The sequence below is a fragment of the Lagenorhynchus albirostris genome, chromosome 9 (genome assembly GCF_949774975.1).
Source record: "Lagenorhynchus albirostris chromosome 9, mLagAlb1.1, whole genome shotgun sequence".
Lineage (NCBI taxonomy): Eukaryota > Metazoa > Chordata > Mammalia > Artiodactyla > Delphinidae > Lagenorhynchus > Lagenorhynchus albirostris.
The window spans coordinates 11,122,750-11,141,195 of NC_083103.1; the positions used below are offsets into that span (position 1 = coordinate 11,122,750).

The 18,446-nt window shown below is 39.8% G+C and overlaps 1 protein-coding gene across 1 annotated transcript; it reads left to right on the forward strand.

Annotated features, from left to right (window-relative positions):
• Positions 1–8,304: 8,304 nt before the first annotated feature.
• LOC132525151 (glycine N-phenylacetyltransferase) lies at positions 8,305–17,547 on the forward strand. The gene is made up of 5 exons (XM_060157676.1): positions 8,305–8,382; positions 12,213–12,320; positions 13,744–13,870; positions 14,718–14,889; positions 17,145–17,547. The coding sequence occupies exons 1-5, from the start codon at positions 8,305–8,307 to the stop codon at positions 17,545–17,547; spliced, it is 888 nt and encodes a 295-aa protein (XP_060013659.1).
• The last annotated feature ends 899 nt before the right edge of the window (positions 17,548–18,446 follow it).

An 18,446-nucleotide genomic window follows, 5' to 3' on the forward strand; every position in this document is an offset into this window, starting at 1 on the left:
AAGGATTAACAATGCATGATAAAACCTGCAAAAGGAAAGGAGAATGCTTTGTGGACCACTTGTTTTGTGTGTAGTAGTTTTTAAAATCAGCACTTTAGAAAAACACACACATAAATAAAAAATCAGTACTTTTTAATTGGTTAAAGCCCTCCTGAAGGAAATTGTCCCCTGATTTGGATTAAGGCATTGGAACAACATTCATCCTGGAGACCGCAATCAACAGGAAAAACTGAGAAAATGAATATTAATTTAACTTGGGATACAGCCTTGTCAGCTGCCCTGCTATGGATCAGTGGCTCCCAGAAGCAGGCTTAAATTAAGCCCCTTTGAAATATTGTATGATAGGCCATTCCAGGTGTCTGCCTCAGTGGGAGAATCCATAAATGCTCTAAAAGAACTAGCTTGCCAAATATGGTAGAATATTGAGCACTAAACTCTGTTCATGGGGTCTGCCTATGCAACGGAAGTAAATGGTAATTTCATTGTAGCTGGAGAAGCATCAATCTATTTGTTTATTTTTGTCCAAATAAATAGCATAGGAATTTAGTATATGTATTGGGAACTGGAACAAAAACTCCAAGTTCAATTACAAATTAGACAACAAAATGCTAAGGGGTTTCATCAGATTCAAATAGTTGTAGATAAAAAAGGAAAGAGGATTTTACTACTGACTAAAGATTCTAAGGAAGATTCATCACCCCCATTCAGCAGAAAGTAGCCAGAGTGGTCTTCATCCCTTTCCCCACAAGATTGTGGAATATGGACACTGACAGTGGGGAACTGTGATAAGGAACAACCTTTGTATTCTATTATAAGTTAATCACAAAAGAGATGTTGCCTATAAGCTTAAATTATACATCATGGCCCATCTCTGGGAACCCTGCCTCTCAGATAATGAGCATGAAGCTAAAATACCTTTGTTTAGCTCACAGGAAACATCCTGACCAGGCCCACCTGTGAATGACTGCAGGAAGGAAGAAATGAACACATCCTCTCCAGAGACTGACTGGAACCAGGAAATGTTTGGCTTTAGTCCCTCTCCTTTTAGTATAAAAGAAGCCTGAATTCTAACTCAGACAAGATGGTTCTTTGGGACACAAGTCCACTAGTTTTTGGTTTGTTGGCTTTCCAAATAAAGTTACTATCCCTTGCCCCAACAACTTGTCTCTCAATTTATTGCCCTATCTTGCTGTGAGCGATACAAGCTTGGACATGGTAACATTATCTTCTAGACCTTACTCTATAACTTCTGAAAGTCAGCCATTATTTGTATTTTTATTCCCTTATGTAGAAAATGTTTTTTCTCTGGCTACTTTTAAGGTTATCTCTTTAAATGGGGTTCTCAGTAGTTTAAATATATGCCCGGGTGTGGTGTTCCTTCTGTTTATTCTGTTTGAGGTTTACTGAGCTTATTCTAAGGGGGAGAATTCTAAACCCTTTAGTCTTTCCAAGTAATTTCTTTACTTATGGTAAAAAAAAAATAGAGCTCTGATTTATACATCAAATCTAAACAATAGTTGTCCCTTGCTTTTGCTGCAGGTATTTATGAAAGGGGAGAGAAGGAAATAGGTATTTCTTGTAGTGATCCACCTGCCTCCCAGTTCTTAGCCAGCTGGTTTCACAGATCAGAGTTGCTGAGTGTTGACAGGACCTTTAGGACCAGAAAGCAGCTCAGCCTTCTGGAAAAAGAGCCTCAGGAGGCACTCTGCCAATGTCTCAACGTTACAGAGCCATGTCCCTGAACATGGGACCCGGAGGGAGGGAGTCCATCTCGCACTCCACTGCCAGGCATGCAGCTTGGTGCATGAATTCTATTACGAACCTCAGCTCAGCAGTTTTTGGATCAAACAGGTTAAAGTACACTTTTCAAGACCACTATACCCAGAAGACATATTTCATCTTCTAGAAAAATCGGCCGCCTCTTTTTTTTCTGAGGACCTCTGCAGAGACTGAATGAGAAGACAGCTTTGCAGGTGAGAACAAAGGATCATTGCTCTGAGACTCCTCATCTCTTTCTGTTTCCGCACTGAAGTGGAATGAATAAAAATGCTACTGTTGGATATGGATAAGAATTTCTCATCTGTGTTGAGAATTATGCCAGATGAAACGGAATTATGCCAGATGAAACAGAAGCTATTCCCTTTGAGAAACCCGTATCAGGCATCTACTGTGTGTACGGCAGTATCCTAATTCTGTGAGAAGTTTTTCACTGGATAAAGACAGGCTTTTATTCTGAATTGATAAATTTGGAGCAATTTGGGAGCTTGCCATTGGTAGATGGGTGATAGAAAATGTAATAGCATCTGGGAAGGAATAGGCTGGTTCAGGTCTCAGTATATAACAGAGATTGTTGACATACTATGCAAATATGATCTTATTTAATCCTCTAGTAACGTACTAAGTTACATAGTCAGACTTTTTTCCCCCTTGGATAAATGATGCCCAGGGAAATTAAGTGCCCTGCTTAAAGTGTCAAAGAGACAAGGTAGATTCTAGTAAAAGAATTACAATACAGATGATATTAAATATGAATTTAAAACCATAAAAAAGAATGTAATTTTAAAAATCTCAGCTGTAATGCCCCTATATTTGGTGTTTCCTTCTAATTTTTTATCTTTACATGATTTATGTAACTATGAACAGAAAAATACTTTATAGCTAGTTAGAAGTTTTGCACTGTCATTTTTTTTTTTTTTTTTTTTTTTTGCGGTATGCGGGCCTCTCACTGCTGTGGCCTCTCCCCTTGCGGAGCACAGGCTCCGGACGCGCAGGCTGAGCGGCCATGGCTCACGGGCCCAGCTGCTCTGCGGCATGTGGGATCTTCCTGGACCGGGGCACGAACCCGTGTCCCCTGCATCGGCAGGCGGACTCTCAACCACTGCGCCACCAGGGAAGCCCCCTGCACTGTCATTTTAATCCTTTTCATGTTCATCTTTAAGACTCTCTCATATGACCACATATATATCATAACTTTTATGTTAATGGGTTCTAGAGTAGTAAAATAATGATAGATCATAGTTTATGTAAATTATAGAGAGACACTGAGATTGTGTCCAATACTTCCCTCTTACTTAATATTGTATTGCTTTACAAACTTTTTCAGGGTATTTTTCTTCATCTGAATTGTTTTCTTTGAATAAATTCCCAGTTCTGGAATGGCTTTGTCAAAGGTTTCAAAGTGTGCTCTATAGGACTTTGCCCACTATCAATGCTGGCAACCCACTAAAATGAATCTCCTCAGTTTTAGTCAACTGCATTTACTGAACACCGTATTTGTGTTTTCAGTGTGTGTGTGCACACACGTACAGAAAGTTCTCCCAAATGTACTTGTTGATACTTTAATATCCCCAGTAAACTGGCATCAAATTGAATTTTTCATATTTTCATGTAATCTTTTTGTGAAATGCTCCTCGCTAATGTCTGATTAGTCTTTAGAAATGATACATGTCTACTACTGTCTTGATACTTTCCAAGATATGGCACAGGTACTTCTATTCTGGTCTGAGCCTTTTTTCAGAGGAGCAACTAGTAGAAATTCCCATGCCCAGAACATAGTTGGCCTTCTGCAAGTACTTGTTGAATGAATGAAGGAGTCTTTTCCCCCTTGGTAAGCAGAGTGACTAAATTGATTATGTTGATACAAATACATAGTACATTCAATCACTAAACAGACATCGAGTCCTTACTGTGTGTAATAAACATTGAGAATAATAAAATAAATCATTTGAGGCCCTGCCCAGAGGACTGATAATCTAGAAGACAAAATGCAATTTACTGTAACAAGTTGTGTGATTGAAATATGTACATAACCTTAGGGGAGGGCAGAAAAGACAGTGATTTGTATTGTTTGGATTGAGGAAATTGAGGGAGTCAATAGGGGAAAACCTGAAATTTGAGTAAGACTTTGAAACGGGAGCAAAAGCTGGATTTAGAAGGTCTTCTGGAAGTAGAGCATAAATAAAATGAAGAAAGGCAGGAGTTGTTAAATCAGATACTGAGTTAAAGAAATATTCTGTGGTCTTCTGGGGAATAGAAGGACGACAGAGGAGACTAATAGACTTTACCTTGATAGTAAAAAAAAAAAAAACTCATTTACAGGACTTAAGTAAGTCTTACCAGTCCCAGTGACTGCCCACAGCAGCTACAGTCAAGATACAAACAACACTTTAAAAATTAACTTAAAATGGGTTAAAGACTTAAATGTATTAAGACTTGAATTCGTAAAACTCCTAGAAGAAAACATGGGGGAAAAAACTTGACCTTGGTCTTGGCAATGAGTTTTGGATATGACAACAGAAGCACAAGCAACGAAAGCAAAAAATAAAGTGGGACTATATCAAACTAAAAAGCTTATGGAGGGCTTCCCTGGTGGTTGAGAGTCCACCTGCCGATGCAGGGGACACAGGTTCGTGCCCCGTTCCGGGAAGATCCCACATGCCGCGGAGCAGCTAGGCCCGTGAGCCATGGGCACTGAGCCTGTGCATCCGGAGCCTGTGCTCTGCAACGGGAGAGGCCACAGCAGTGAGAGGCCCGTGTACCGCAAAAAAAAAAAAAAATGCTTATGGAGAGAAAAAAAACAGTCAACAAAATGAACAACCTATGGAATGGGAGAAAATATTTGCAAACCAATAAGGGGTTAATATCCAAAATATGTAAAGAACTCATACAAGTCAAGAGCAAAAAATATATATTGTATATATATTTAATCCTGTTTAAAAATGAGCAAAGAAGCCCTGAAAAGACATTTTTCCAAAGAAGACATACAAATGGCCAATAGGTACATGAAAAGATGCTCAAAACAAAATCACAATAATACCTCACACCTGTTTAAATGGCTATTATCAAGTAGACAGGAGATAAGTGTTGTCAAAGATGTGGAGAACAGGGAACCCTAATGTACTGTTGGTGGGATTATGAATTGGTGCAGCCACTATGGAAATAGCACGGAGGTTCCTATAAAAATTATAAATAGAACTACCATATGATCCAGTAACCCCACTTCTGGGTACATATCTGAAGGAAATTAAATCACTATCTTGAGGAGACACCTGCACCCCCCATGTTCATTGCAGGATTATTCACAATAGCCAAGACATGGAAACAATCTAAGTGTCCATAGATGGATGAATGGATAAATAAGTTGTGGTATATCTATACATTGGAATATTATTCAGTCATGAGAAAGAAGAAAATTCTGCCATTTGTGACATGGATAACTTGAGAGCATTATGCTAAGTGAAAACAGTCAGATAGAGTAAGACAAATACGCTATGATCTCAGTTACATGTGGAATCTGAAAAAAACCAAACTGATAGAAACAGAGAAGAATAGTGGTTGCGAGCGACCAGGGGTTGGAGGAGATGCAAAGATGTTGGTCAAAGGGTACAAACTTCCATTTATGAGATAATTTCTGGAGATCTGGTGTGTAGCATGGTGACTATAATTAACAGTGTTGTATTATGTACTTGAAAGTTGCTAAGGAGTAGATCTTAAATGCTCTCACAACAATGCAAAAAGAAATACGTGACGTGATGGAGGTGATAACTAACCTTACTGTGGTGATCATTTTGCAATGTACATATGTATCAACTCATCACATTGTACACCTTAAACTTACACAACATTATATGTCAATCATATCTCAATAAAGGCGGGGAAAAAAGAGAGATAACCACCTCCTTAGTGGTTCTGGTCTAGACTCTCCTCCCCTCAAATCATGAAGGGACCTCCTGGTTAAATGAAGGGACTATTTTTTTCTCCCCAGATAACTGACAAAAAGTCCAGGTAAAAGGGAACACATATGCAAAATCAAAACATTAATTTGTCCAAGATTCTCCAACATGTTAAAACAGCAGGATCAAAACATGAAAAGAAGTCTTTGGTAACTGGAGCATGACTGCCAATAGACGCAAACTAATACTAGTTCCATTTCTCCAAGTACAGATTCTACCTGCTCATCCCAAAGGACCAGTGTTCCCAAAGGGTTGAGCTGAAGAGGAGCAGGCCCTGAACACAGTGACCAGAGAGCTGGGAAGACAAAGTAAGTAGAGAAGAAGCCAGCTGAGGTCAGTTTCCTAGCATTGATGAGCTAAATTCATGGATACCAAAAACAGACCGGGGATGACCTTTAAAAGAACAGTCAGGAACTTAGGTAAATAAATGAGTTTAAACAACAATGACTTTCTCCTAATATCTACAGGGTTCTGCATATTCCAAATTTAATGCCATTTTGAGTCTAACAAGAACTTTCTCCATAGTTCTTGTCAGGAAGAGTTAGCCAGTCATTCCCAGGGATATAGCAGCTGACATCTAACACCATCCTCTCTTCAATGGCCAGTTCTAGTGCAATCTCCTTTAAGAACGCTATAAGCTTCCACTGAGAAGTATTCTCTGTCTTTTGTGAATCTCGTAGGCCTTAGGCAGAACATTTGATTTGCCACAGTCTTCTGTCTACATTTTTAGTCAGCATGTTATGATCCAATTCTTCTGATCATCCTAATTTCCTACAGTGAGTCAAAATGCAGAAATGCTGCTTTATCTTACATAGTGATATACACTATACACATCAGACTCTTAGGTTTAGGGATGGGCTAAGGCTCAAGAAGAGGTGAGGATTGGGGATAGGGTGATTGAATTCGTTTTCAATATCATTTGGTAATAAAAATGAGAATAATTTATATTTTAAAGCATATCAAAATGGCTGCTTCAAAATGTCATGAATTCTATAGCATTGTGATTGCATATTTATGGGATAAGTTAGCTCTGTCTATGGGGCATATGTTTGTTGTGTACGTGTTTTATTTTCCTTATTAGATTATGAGTGCTTAAACAACAGGAAATCTAAGCTCACAGTTGCTCAGAGAGTTAGTTGATCAAAATTAAGTGTATCAGTCAGGGTCCAAGCCAAAAAGTAGATTTGTTACAGGGAATCGACCGTATGCAATTGTGTGGACTAGTTCAGCAGTTTCTGTAAGGCTGTTTCTTCCCACCTGGTGCTGAAGACTGAAGTACACAGGGAAGGTAGCTGGGAAAGGAACGTGAGAGGGAAAAAGAACAAGCTGAAACCCACAGTATAAGCTGGGGCTCACGGGGCCAGAGAAACTTTGTCGGTCCTACTGACCCTGACCTTGGTAGAATGGGTGTCCCGCAGAAGCCAGGTTCCTTTGGTAAGGAGCTAAACACCCACACCTGGCCCAGGTGACAGACAAGCTGAAAGCAGACCTGGGGAGAGTGAGGCACTTGCCAACCCAGCCCCTACCTTGGGTCGTGAGTTTAGCTGCAAAACGCCTGCTGCTTCGACTCTGCCCTCCAGGTCCTCCTGAGGAATCTCTCTGTGGCCCACCCTAACTGGAAATGTGCAGGGAAGGGAATTCTGAGAAATGTAGTTCAGCCTAGCTGAGGTGACACTCGCCACAGTTGTTGAGATGACAGTGAGTTCTCAATAAATATTTATTGAGCGATTGCATAAGTGAAAGACCGCATGGATGAATAAATCAATACTTAGGTTTCCAGGCTAGTCACAAAAGTCTATTTCAATGGTAAGGAAGCCATACTAAGATACCGTTGAATAAAAATCAAGGCCACACTTTGGGAAGGAGAGCCTTTATTTGAAAGGATTATTTCAAGAGTGGGGAAAAGGAGTGCTGTAACAGAAAGAGGGTATTATTTCAACAGGAGAACTCTTAGACCATAACATCTGCAAACACCTGAAAGGTCAGGCAGGAAATGGTTATTCTTTTATGGAAAGGAGTAAGCAAGGTTCATGGGGGATCATTCTGAATGCCAGTGGTGGCTCTGGCTGAGCGTAGGTCACAGTGCAGAGCCCTGTGTGGAGGAGAGAAGCTTGACTAATGTGCGCTCAAGCCCATAACTTTTGTTAAGACATCAGAACACTTCGTTCTGATGGTTCAGTGGGGATAAACGGTCAAGCTAACCATTTATGAAGGAAGAGTAAACAGGGTTGCAAAGAACCCAGTTCTTCTGCCCATTTTTTAATTGGGTTGTTTGGGGGTGGGGTTGATGTTGAGTTGTATGAGCTGTTCATTTGTTGAAGATTGGGAATTTGAAGGCTTAGTAGCTGGCCTTGTCATAGGTAACAGGGGGACACGGTGAGTCTTACTACGCCAAACGGAAGAAAGGACAGTGCTTTGCAGGAAGACATTTCAAAAACACAAACGGGATGGAGAAGTTTCTTTAGCAATTGCTGTTTTCCAGGATAACAGGGCTTAGGTGTCTTTGTATGTCTTGCAGCACTTCTCATCCCTTGGTTTTCGATCCTCTCTTTAGATTAAGGTACCTGCCAAGATGTTCCACTTACAAGGCCCGCAACTGCTGCAGATGCTAGAGAAATCCTTGAGGAAGAGCCTCCCTGAGTCCTTAAAGGTGAGAGTGGAACATTCTTAGGGAAAAAAGGACTAGCAACAGCCTCAGAAAAAGGTGGGAAAGAGAACAAGCATTCACTGAGCACCTACTCTGTGCCAGACACTCACTCATCTTGCATCTCATTTAGTTCACATCATCTCTCTGCAAGGCAGGTACATCATGTCTGTAGAACCAAAGAGGAAACGGAGGCTCAGTTATATGACTTGACCAAGATCACAGCAATAGTGAGTGGCAATGCTATGATTTGAATCCACTATGTTCTTTGCTGTGTGATGACCCAAAAACTTTCCCTTGTGCCCTTTCAACTCTTATGTTGTATAACACTGGAAGTTTGTCCAGAACTGACAAAGTTAATGTGTAATTTATTCTTCCCAAACAATCAAGTGCCCGATGAAAAGTTAACCATTGTGATTCTTCTTTGTAATTAATAACTGGTCAATTTCTGTTTTGTCAAACCCCAAAGGATTATTATGTTTAACCTGGGGTGAGACAGAAATTGTGTCTAAGAAGTGATCTTATACCACAGAGAAGTGTTTTTTCTTGCAATAATATATGTTGCAAAGGGACTAGGCTATTGTTAAAGAGTGCCACTGCATTATGATAAAGGCATTAATTCATCAAGGAGACATAAGAAAGGCTGAAATGTATACACCCAACAACAAAGGCTCAAAGTACCTGAGACAAAAACTGATAGAACTGAAAGAAGAAATAGGGAAACACACAGGTATAAAGACTTCAGCATTCCTCTCTCAGCAATTTGTAGAATAGACAGAAAACCTATAAATATATGTGAACTTATTACATATGAAATACAATGAACCAGCCTGAAGTAACTGGCATTTATAGAATACTTTCCACAACCACAGCAGAGTACATATTATTTTCAAGTGCACATGGAACATTTACCAAAGTAGACCATAATTTTGAAAAGTTTAGAAGAATTGAAATCATACCAAGCATGTCCTTGAACAATATAGAATTAAACTCAAAATTAAAAAAACCTGAAAGGTGTCTGGGAAATACCTGAATTTCTAGAAATTATATACTTCTAAATAAATCATGCTTAAAAATCACAAGTAAAATTAGAAAATATTTTAGTTGAACGAAAATAAAAATACAACTTTTGAAAAGTTTTGGGATGCAACTAAAGCAGTGATAACTGGGAAATAGATAGCATTAAGCACTTACAATAAAAAAGAATAATGGTCTCAAATCAATGCTTTAAGTTTCTACCTTAAAAACTAGAAAAAAGAGTAAATTAACCTCAAAGAAAACACAATTAAGAAAATTATGAAAGATAAGAGCTGAAATCAGTAAATTTGAGAAGAGAAAAACAATTAAGAAAATCAATAAATCTAGACTCTGGTTCAGTGAAAAAAATCAATAATGTTGGTAAAGTTCTAACCAAACTGACCAAGAAATGGAAGACACAAATTATAAATATCAGGAATAGAACAGGGAGCATTACTACAAACACAATAGACATTATAAAGATATTAGGATACACTGTCTGCAATGCTGAGCTCATAAATTTCACAATGTATGTTCTGTGAAAAGCACAAATTACCAAAGGTCACTGAAGAAGAAAAATGCAAACTATATTGTCCTATATCTATTGGAGAAATTGATTTTGTAATTTAAAACATTCCAACAAAGAAAACTCCATGTCCAGATGGTGTCAGTGGCAATTTCTACTACACATGTAAGGAAAAAATAATACCCCTCCTACACAAACTCTTGCAGAATAGAGCAGAGGAGAAAACACTTCTCAAATCATTTTATGAGCCCAGAATTACCCTGATACCAAAATCAGAAGTGGGTATTACAAGAAAAGAAAACTACAGAACAATATCCCTTGTGAACAGAGATTACCCTCAACAAAATACTATCAAGTCAAATCCATCAATATATCGAAAGGATAATACATCATAACCAAGGGGAGTTTATCTTGGAAATGCAAGGCAGGTTCAACATTCAAAAATCAATCAATGTAATTCACCATATCAACAGACTGAAAAAGAAAAGCCATATGATCTTCTCTCAATAGATGCAGAAAAAAATATTTGACAAAATGTAATATTCCTCATAGAAATAAAACTCTCAGCAAACTAGGAATAGAAGGAATTTCTTCAACCTGATAAAAAGCATACTGGAAAAATCAACATCTATCATCATACTAAATAGTGAAAGAGTGAATGTTCCTCCTAAGATCGGTAACAAGGCAAGGATATTCATTCTCACACTTCTATTCAACATGGTACTGGATATCCTAGCTAGTACAATAAGGCAGGAAAAAGAAATAAAAGACATATGTATTGGAAAGAAATAAATTAGTGTTTATTCACAGATGGTATGATTGTGTAATGTAAAAAATCCTAAGGAACCTACCAAAAAGCAACCCTAAAAAGCTCCTAGATATATAACTGAGTTTAGCAAAGGCTTTAAGGTGAATATACATAATACAAAAATTGTTTTTCTATGTGCTAGCAATGAACAATTGGAATTAAAAATTAAAAATCAATACCTTTATAAGCAACCTCACCCCCCAAAAAAAAAACCAAGAGACAACAACAACAACAAAAAACCTTAGGTATAAACTGTTAATTTACAAGGCTTGTCTCTAAAATAAATCTCATTTTCTTTTGTTGATGAATCACAGCTCTGGACTTCTCAGGGCAGCATGAATATGATGTATAATTCAGTATAGTCAATTACACTGATCCTGCTGATGGGAAACCTGGAAGGAATAGCATCATATTACACCTTTTTTTACCTTTTTCTGGTGCTCTGACACCTTGTATAAGGATCATGTGTAGACTCAGCCATGAGTGCTGAGTGTAGCCCAGAGACACTGATCCTTCTGACTGAGGTAGGGTAGGGAACTGTCGAGAGGAACAAGGTCAGGAGTCAGACTGCTCTGACCCCACAAATTCATTGTTTTCTGGGTAACACTGCAAAAAGTAAACATCTCTAAGTCTCAGTGCTCTTGCATGTAAAATGAGTAAAACTGGAAAGTAAATACACTCGGTAGACATTGCTCAACCTTAAAGAGGGTTATGATTACCTTGCAGAGCTGTTGGGAGGATTAAATAAAATATGATAAAATTTATAGCCAGCACTTCTAGAACACTTACCAAATGTCAGGAACTACACAAAGTGCTCGACATGAACTCAAAAGTCTAACTCAAAAGTCATTTGGGGCTTCCCTGGTGGCGCAGTGGTTGGGAGTCCGCCTGCCGATGCAGGGGACGTGGGTTCGTGCCCCGGTCCAGGAAGATCCCACATGCCGCGGAGCGGCTGGGCCCGTGAGCCATGGCCGCTGAGCCTGCGCGTCTGGAGCCTGTGCTCTGCAACGGGAGAGGCCATGGCAGTGAGAGGTCCGTGTACAGCAAAAAAAAAAAAAAAAAAAAAAAAAAAAAGACTATGTAGATTTGTGTTTACTGACATGGAAATATGCTCATAGTATAGTGTGTATGTGTACGTATGGGGGGGAATAGATGTTAAATTAATATGTATTAGGTAATTTCATGTTTAAAAACAATGTGTAAATAAACGGAATAAAATGGAAAGAGAACACTAAATTCTGCAATGTGGTAGTAGATGATTTTTAATTTATTCATTTTATTTATCTGGATTTTAAAAAATATTCATATAATATTCTCATTGTTTGACCCCAAAATCTAGAACCTAGTAGAACCTGAAGATTGAACTGAATGCCCTATTAGGTACTTACCCTCATTTCATAGAAACAAACTGAACTGATCAAACGCAAGGCACTTTGCCAACCCTTCCTAATAAGCTGACCCTCTCACTTTGTCCGGATACTGCAGGTTTATGGGACCGTCTTCCACATGAATCAGGGAAACCCATTCAAGCTAAAGGCCCTGGTGGACAGGTGGCCTGATTTTAATACAGTGGTTATCCGCCCTCAGGAGCAGGTAAGTTGCCAGATGTGGAATGAATTTGCATCTATGTTTGTATTTGCTATGTGCTTACCATGCACCTTGCAATGTGGTAGACCCTGGGGATACCAAAATGAATTGCAGTGATAGTGAACAAGTCCCTGTCCTCAAGAACTTCACAGCCTGGAGGGAAACACAGACAAGCAGATAAATTACAACATGCTTTGGAAATGTACAAAAACATAGAGATACAGAAGTAGCACTGACCAAGAGATGATTAAAACTGTAGATGTCAGGGGATGCAGGGAGAGGATCAGAGAGCCTTCATAACAGACATTTCACCAGAACTGAATTTTGAAGAATAATAGGTTTTTGACAGGTTGACAAGAGCAGAGATTGCATTCTAAGTAGAGAAAATAACACCCAAAAATATGTGAAGTGAAACATGAATAACGTTAAGGAAATATAAAGAACAAATTACAATGCTTGTATCTGGGAATATATTTTCAGTACCAGACTTTTAAAAATCACTCAAACTAAGTGGTTAATCTGTTTCAAATATAAATATGTTGGAAGCATATTGCAAATATAAAATAAAAATTCATCTCATAGTATTTTGATATAAATTATTTACAAGTAAAATTTAAATGTATAGTGACTTTAAAAAAGCAAATTAAACAGAATACAAAAATAAAGATAATTTAATTATTGAAATCTAAAAATGGAATAATATTCGCTTTTTTATGCAACTTTAAAACAGAGATTGTTGGTGGTATTAATGCTGAGGGCATTTCTGTGCAACACCTTCCAGCTATTCTACCCTTGTTGGGTAGTTGTTCTCTCCTTCCTTTGCCTTCAAAATAAATCTCACCCTTTATTTGTTAATTTTGAGCAGATCTTATTGAGCAAATTTCGCATTTCCGTTTTGTTGGGAATATGAATTATTTTGTAAACAATAGTGCATTGTGGGTTACATTTTAAAGACATCACGTGTCTTCACTCTGTATAGCTTTATCACATGTGAGAATTCTAATACAAAGTTACCTGTGTCAATTTCAATATTGTTTTCATAATCCATTTGTTCTGAGACTCTTTGAAACAGAGTAACATTTACTCTTGCAATGGAAACTTGTCTTTGACAAAAATTCCTTCCTTCTCCTGAGGATTACAGAATTACTGAAGAATGCTTTGTAAACTGGTACGTGTTTGGCTGATTTGAAATTGTAATGTAACATATAAATACCTAGTTCATCAAGTTTTTCTTACTCATAAGTGGAATAATTCATTAAATCCTTTACTTAGTCTTATGATGTAAATGATTCAGGAATGATGATAGTACATCAAGAAGAATATCAATATTTAGGTTTGTAAAACATCACTGTATAATAAATACCAAGCACAAGTATTCCAATCACTGGGTAGAGTCAATTTGATTTATTTATATTACCCAACCAAACAGGATATGGCAGATGACTTTGATCACTACACCAACAGCTACCAAATCTATTCTAAGGACCTCAAGAACTGTCAAGAATCCCTTAGCACATCAGACGTCATCAACTGGAAACAACATTTGCAGATCCAAAGTATGTAAGGGATCTGGGATATGTGCTGGCTGCTAGGACTGCTCATATCTATGTACCCGTAGGGTCACTTTTTATCCTGAGTACATCCCCCTACAACCTTTATTTCCTTTTACCAAACTCCAGACACTCAGCTTGATGTTCATTCTCTGTATCAGCTGCCACCACCTCTTCAGTGGAGTTGAATTCAAGCATTACAAACTCTAAGGTTCCCTTAAGAACGTGTGAGTGATGCAAGTTCTCGTTACCGGAGGATTCATGATATATTTTTCAGTCATATTCAGGATCCCTTAGGGTGATTGGATGTGAGAGCAGAGCTCCCCCTCTGGCCTTCCATTCCTAGAATTAGAATGATAAGTCCTTGTGCCACAGAGCACTACCCCAGTCACAAGAACACCTGTCATTGTTGGAGTCAGACTCCCTTGGGTGATATCCTTGCTCTGCCTGTGACTTGCTTTGTGATCTTGTGCAAGTGATATAACTTAACTATTATTCAGTTCCCTCACATATAAAAAATGAAGATAATTAAAGTACCTAAAACATAAGGTTAATGTAAGGATTAAATGTGGTATCAGACCAATACCTGGGCATGTAGTATGTGAACATGCAAGGTTGTCTACTGTTTTCTAAATACCAATTCTCCTTGATTTCACAGTACTATAGTCAGGATTTCTAGTATTATCTCTGTATTGCAGAAGAGAAAACATGCTTAGGTAGCTACATGGCCATGGTCACTTGCAACAGCAGAGGCAACATCGTCTGACTTTAAGTCCTGCATAGCTTCTGTTGGGAAGCTTCGTGAAGCATCTAAATGGACAATTGCTTCTCTCCTAACTTTATCCCTCTCTAGGTTCACAGTCCAGTCTGGATGAGGTGATACGGAATCTTGCAACCACTAAATTCGTTAAGGTCAAGCAAACACAATGCATTCTCTATGTGATGTCTGAGACAGCGAGGAAACTTCTTCCTTCCCTGCCGGAGACAAAGAACTTACCTGCTGGATATGGCAGACCCAAAGCCATGTGAGTTTGAAAAAAGACGCTCTGCACTATTTGCATCTTTCACTATGGAAGTAGCCTCCCAACTTCTCCCCTTATATTCCCTCTTGTCTCCCTACAGTCCATTTCCAGGGTGATCGCTTTTAGTAGGGAATGTGGATTATGTCCATTCACCTGCCAAGAAGCCATTGAGGTTTCTCAGCATACTTTTTTTTTTTTTTTTTTTTGTGGTACGTGGGCTTCTCACTGCTGTGGCCTCTCCCGTTATGGAGCACAGGCTCCGGACGCGCAGGCTCAGCGGCCATAGCTCACGGGCCCAGCCGCTCCGTGGCATGCGGGACCTTCCCGGACCGGGGCACGAACCCGTGTCCCCCGCATCGGCAGGCGGACTCTCAACCACTGCACCACCAGGGAAGCCCTCAGCATACTTTTAATAAAACCAAACTCCTTTATGGACTTTCAAGGTCCCGTAAGACCTGGAATCCATCACCTTTTGGACTTCATTCTGTCCCTCTAGCTAACTCCCACCAGCAGCTCTGGCCATCTTTCTGCAGCTCGATCTCATACATTCACACATGCATTTGCACTTTGTCTGCCTACAGTGTCCTTCCCTGTGATCTTCATATATTTGCCTCTTTCTGTCATTCATACTCTCAAACGTCATTTCCTCAGAGAGGTCTTCTCAGAGAACCCTGTCTAAAACCACCGCCTCCCATAAGTCTTCAACTGCAAAACCCAATTTTTATTCTTTATTGCATTTATCATTATCTGAAATCAGCCTGTTTGTGTGTGTACTGACCTGTTTGTTCTTTGACCCTCTCCCCTACAACGTTTCAAACTCCACAAGTGCAGCGACCTTCTTTATGTTGTTCACTGATAGATCCTCAATACCAGACTGAACACATAGCAGATGCTTGAAAAATACGCATTTAATGAGTTCACTTCACAGAGCAAAAGTTTTCCAGTAGGGCTTCCCTGGTGGCGCAACGGTTGAGTGTCTGCCTGCCAATGCAGGGGACACGGGTTCGAGCCCTGGTCTGGGAGGATCCCATATGCCGCGGAGCAACTAGGCCCGTGAGCCACAACTACTGAGCCTGTGCGTCTGGAGCCTGTGCTCCGCAACAAGAGAGGCCGCGATGGTGAGAGGCCCGCGCACCGTGATGAAGAGTGGTCCCCACTTGCCACAACTAGAGAAAGCCCTCGCACAGAAACGAAGACCCAACACAGCAAAAATAAATTAATTTATTAAAAAAAAAAGTTTTCCAGTAAAGAGAAGTTAAACAAATTATATATTTTCCCCCATTGATGTCCAGTCTAACACTGAATAGAACGGAACACTGGTGGTGGAGATTTGAGCTAGAGATGCCCAATCCTATGACCCTCTGTGTGTTAATGTACCTGGAAAAGCTTTATTCACATTGTATCACACGTGATACCTGAAAAGCACCTGCACATCTATAATCTCATTTGATTCTCCCGTCCACCCCATGAGATAGACAAGGTAGGAGATATTATCCCTAGTTTCCTGACAGAAAATAGGCTCAGATAATGAAACAGCTTGTTCAGGTCACATGGATGGTTAAGGGCATAATGGGCTTGAGTCTAGATCTCCTAGTTCCACATGGTGGGCTCTTTCTAGGACACCCCCCCCCCACCGAAGCCTCTTTACAGCCTGCAGATGCCTTCAGATTCAGTGTTCTGTACTTCGGGGGCCGCCTGCATGCCACATCACTCCCCCTCTCTGGACTTTATTCAGTTCCCACAGTGGCCAAGGACCCTCTGATGCCAACATTCTAAGATTCCATGATTCTAAGCTCTGGCTTTACATACAGCTTGCTAGCATGTGCTTTGGGGCACTTGCCTATTTTCTGTTTACCTATTTTTCTTATCTGTAAAATGGGGGTGATATCAATTCCCTCATATTAAGGGGAGAGTCACTGCATTGCTGAAAGGACCGATACTTAATTTTTAGGTACTTCTTATTGTTTACGGGCACAAGTCCTAGGTACTCATGATGTAATTGCTCTTATATCAGTATTTTTGGAAGGTACTATTAATATCCCTGCTTTATAAAGAAGAAATGGAGGCAGAGAGACATTACATTGCCTGCTCGAGATCACACAACCAGCCAGGTTATGAATCCCGGCGGTCTGGTTGCAGAATCTGTACCTTTACCTGTGCTCTCATTTGCATTGTCTGAAGACAAATTGGGGGCAAACAAGTATATACTCCACAGTATGTGTGATTTATGGGCTGTTCTTTTTCCTTCTTCTCCATAGTAACCAAGAGATGTTTAAACTCTCATCCCTGGATCCTACCCACGCTGCCATGGTGAATAAATTCTGGCATTTCGGTGGCAATGAGAGGAGCCAGCGGTTCATCGAGCGCTGTATCCGGACCTTCCCCACCTTCTGCCTGCTGGGGCCTGAGGGGACCCCTGTGTCCTGGTCCCTGATGGACCAGACAGGAGAGGTGCGGATGGGGGCCACCCTGCCTGAGTACCGGGGCCAGGGTCTCGTCTCCCATATGTTGTTTGTCCACAGCCATGCTCTGGACAAACTCGGCTTCCCCGTATATAACCATACAGACAGAGCCAACAAAATCGTACAGAAAATTAGTCACAATCTGCAACACGTCCCCATGCCCTGTGATTGGAACCAGTGGAACTGTGTGCCTCTGTGAAGCAGCCACGAGCCCAAGACAGTGCTGGGTGGGCTGGTCACATGGCAAGAGATGCTGGCGGGGGGGTGGGGGGGACAGAAAGAAAGAATAAACTGTAATCAGCAGTAAAGCGGTGTGTGTTGTTTGGGCTCTGGGGAAGCAGCGTGAGTGGTCAACAGAACCACCAGAGTCCCTTCTCCCAAATCACTCATGAATTTCCCTTTGGGTCCAGCAGACCTTCCTACTTCCTCCACATTCCAACCGCGGCAACCACCATTCTATTCTGTGAGTTCAACTTTTTGTTTTTGAAGATCCCACGTATAAGTGATATCATGCAGGATTTCTGTTTCTGTCTGGTTTATTTTACTGGTTCACAATTTTCTTCTAATACATATGGCTAGTAATAAGGAATCAATAAGGAATAAATGCAACCCACTGCTCTACTGGTGCCATTATTCTTCTTTCCAGCACCATCATATCTATCTCTACTTAGAACGTGTACATGGAATGCAGAGTAAGACAACTTAAGTACTATAGCTTGTCATATCACAATAGCAGGACAATTTAACATCTTGTTTTCCAGAAACAACACACATGCAAAAAGAAAATTGTTATTTAACAATAACTGTTAAAACGTATGTGGCAGAGATACTTTGAATTTGAGGTAAATCAGGAAAAATCTATAAAATTGGATCGAATTTGTGGGATTTTATCACACATAACATTTGTACATTCTGTGAACTAGGTTAAATCTGTAAATATTGAATATGACTTTTTTTTCTAAATTGACAAGATAAAAAAATTGGCATGTTATCAACTTGTTTCAAGTTGCAGGATGAATATGAATTACTTGTATCAAGACAAGACTACTCTAGGTAGAAAGGGATACTTCAAATGTAATGTTCTTTCGTGTGTAAAGA

Excerpts from the sequence above, each read along its gene's own strand:
- LOC132525151 (XM_060157676.1), top strand. The coding sequence starts at position 8,305 with ATGTTCCACTTACAAGGCCCGCAACTGCTGCAGATGCTAGAGAAATCC. Across the intron at positions 12,321-13,743 it reads TTATCCGCCCTCAGGAGCAG|GATATGGCAGATGACTTTGA; the intron begins GTAAGTTGCCAG and ends CCAACCAAACAG. Across the intron at positions 13,871-14,717 it reads ACAACATTTGCAGATCCAAA|GTTCACAGTCCAGTCTGGAT; the intron begins GTATGTAAGGGA and ends ATCCCTCTCTAG.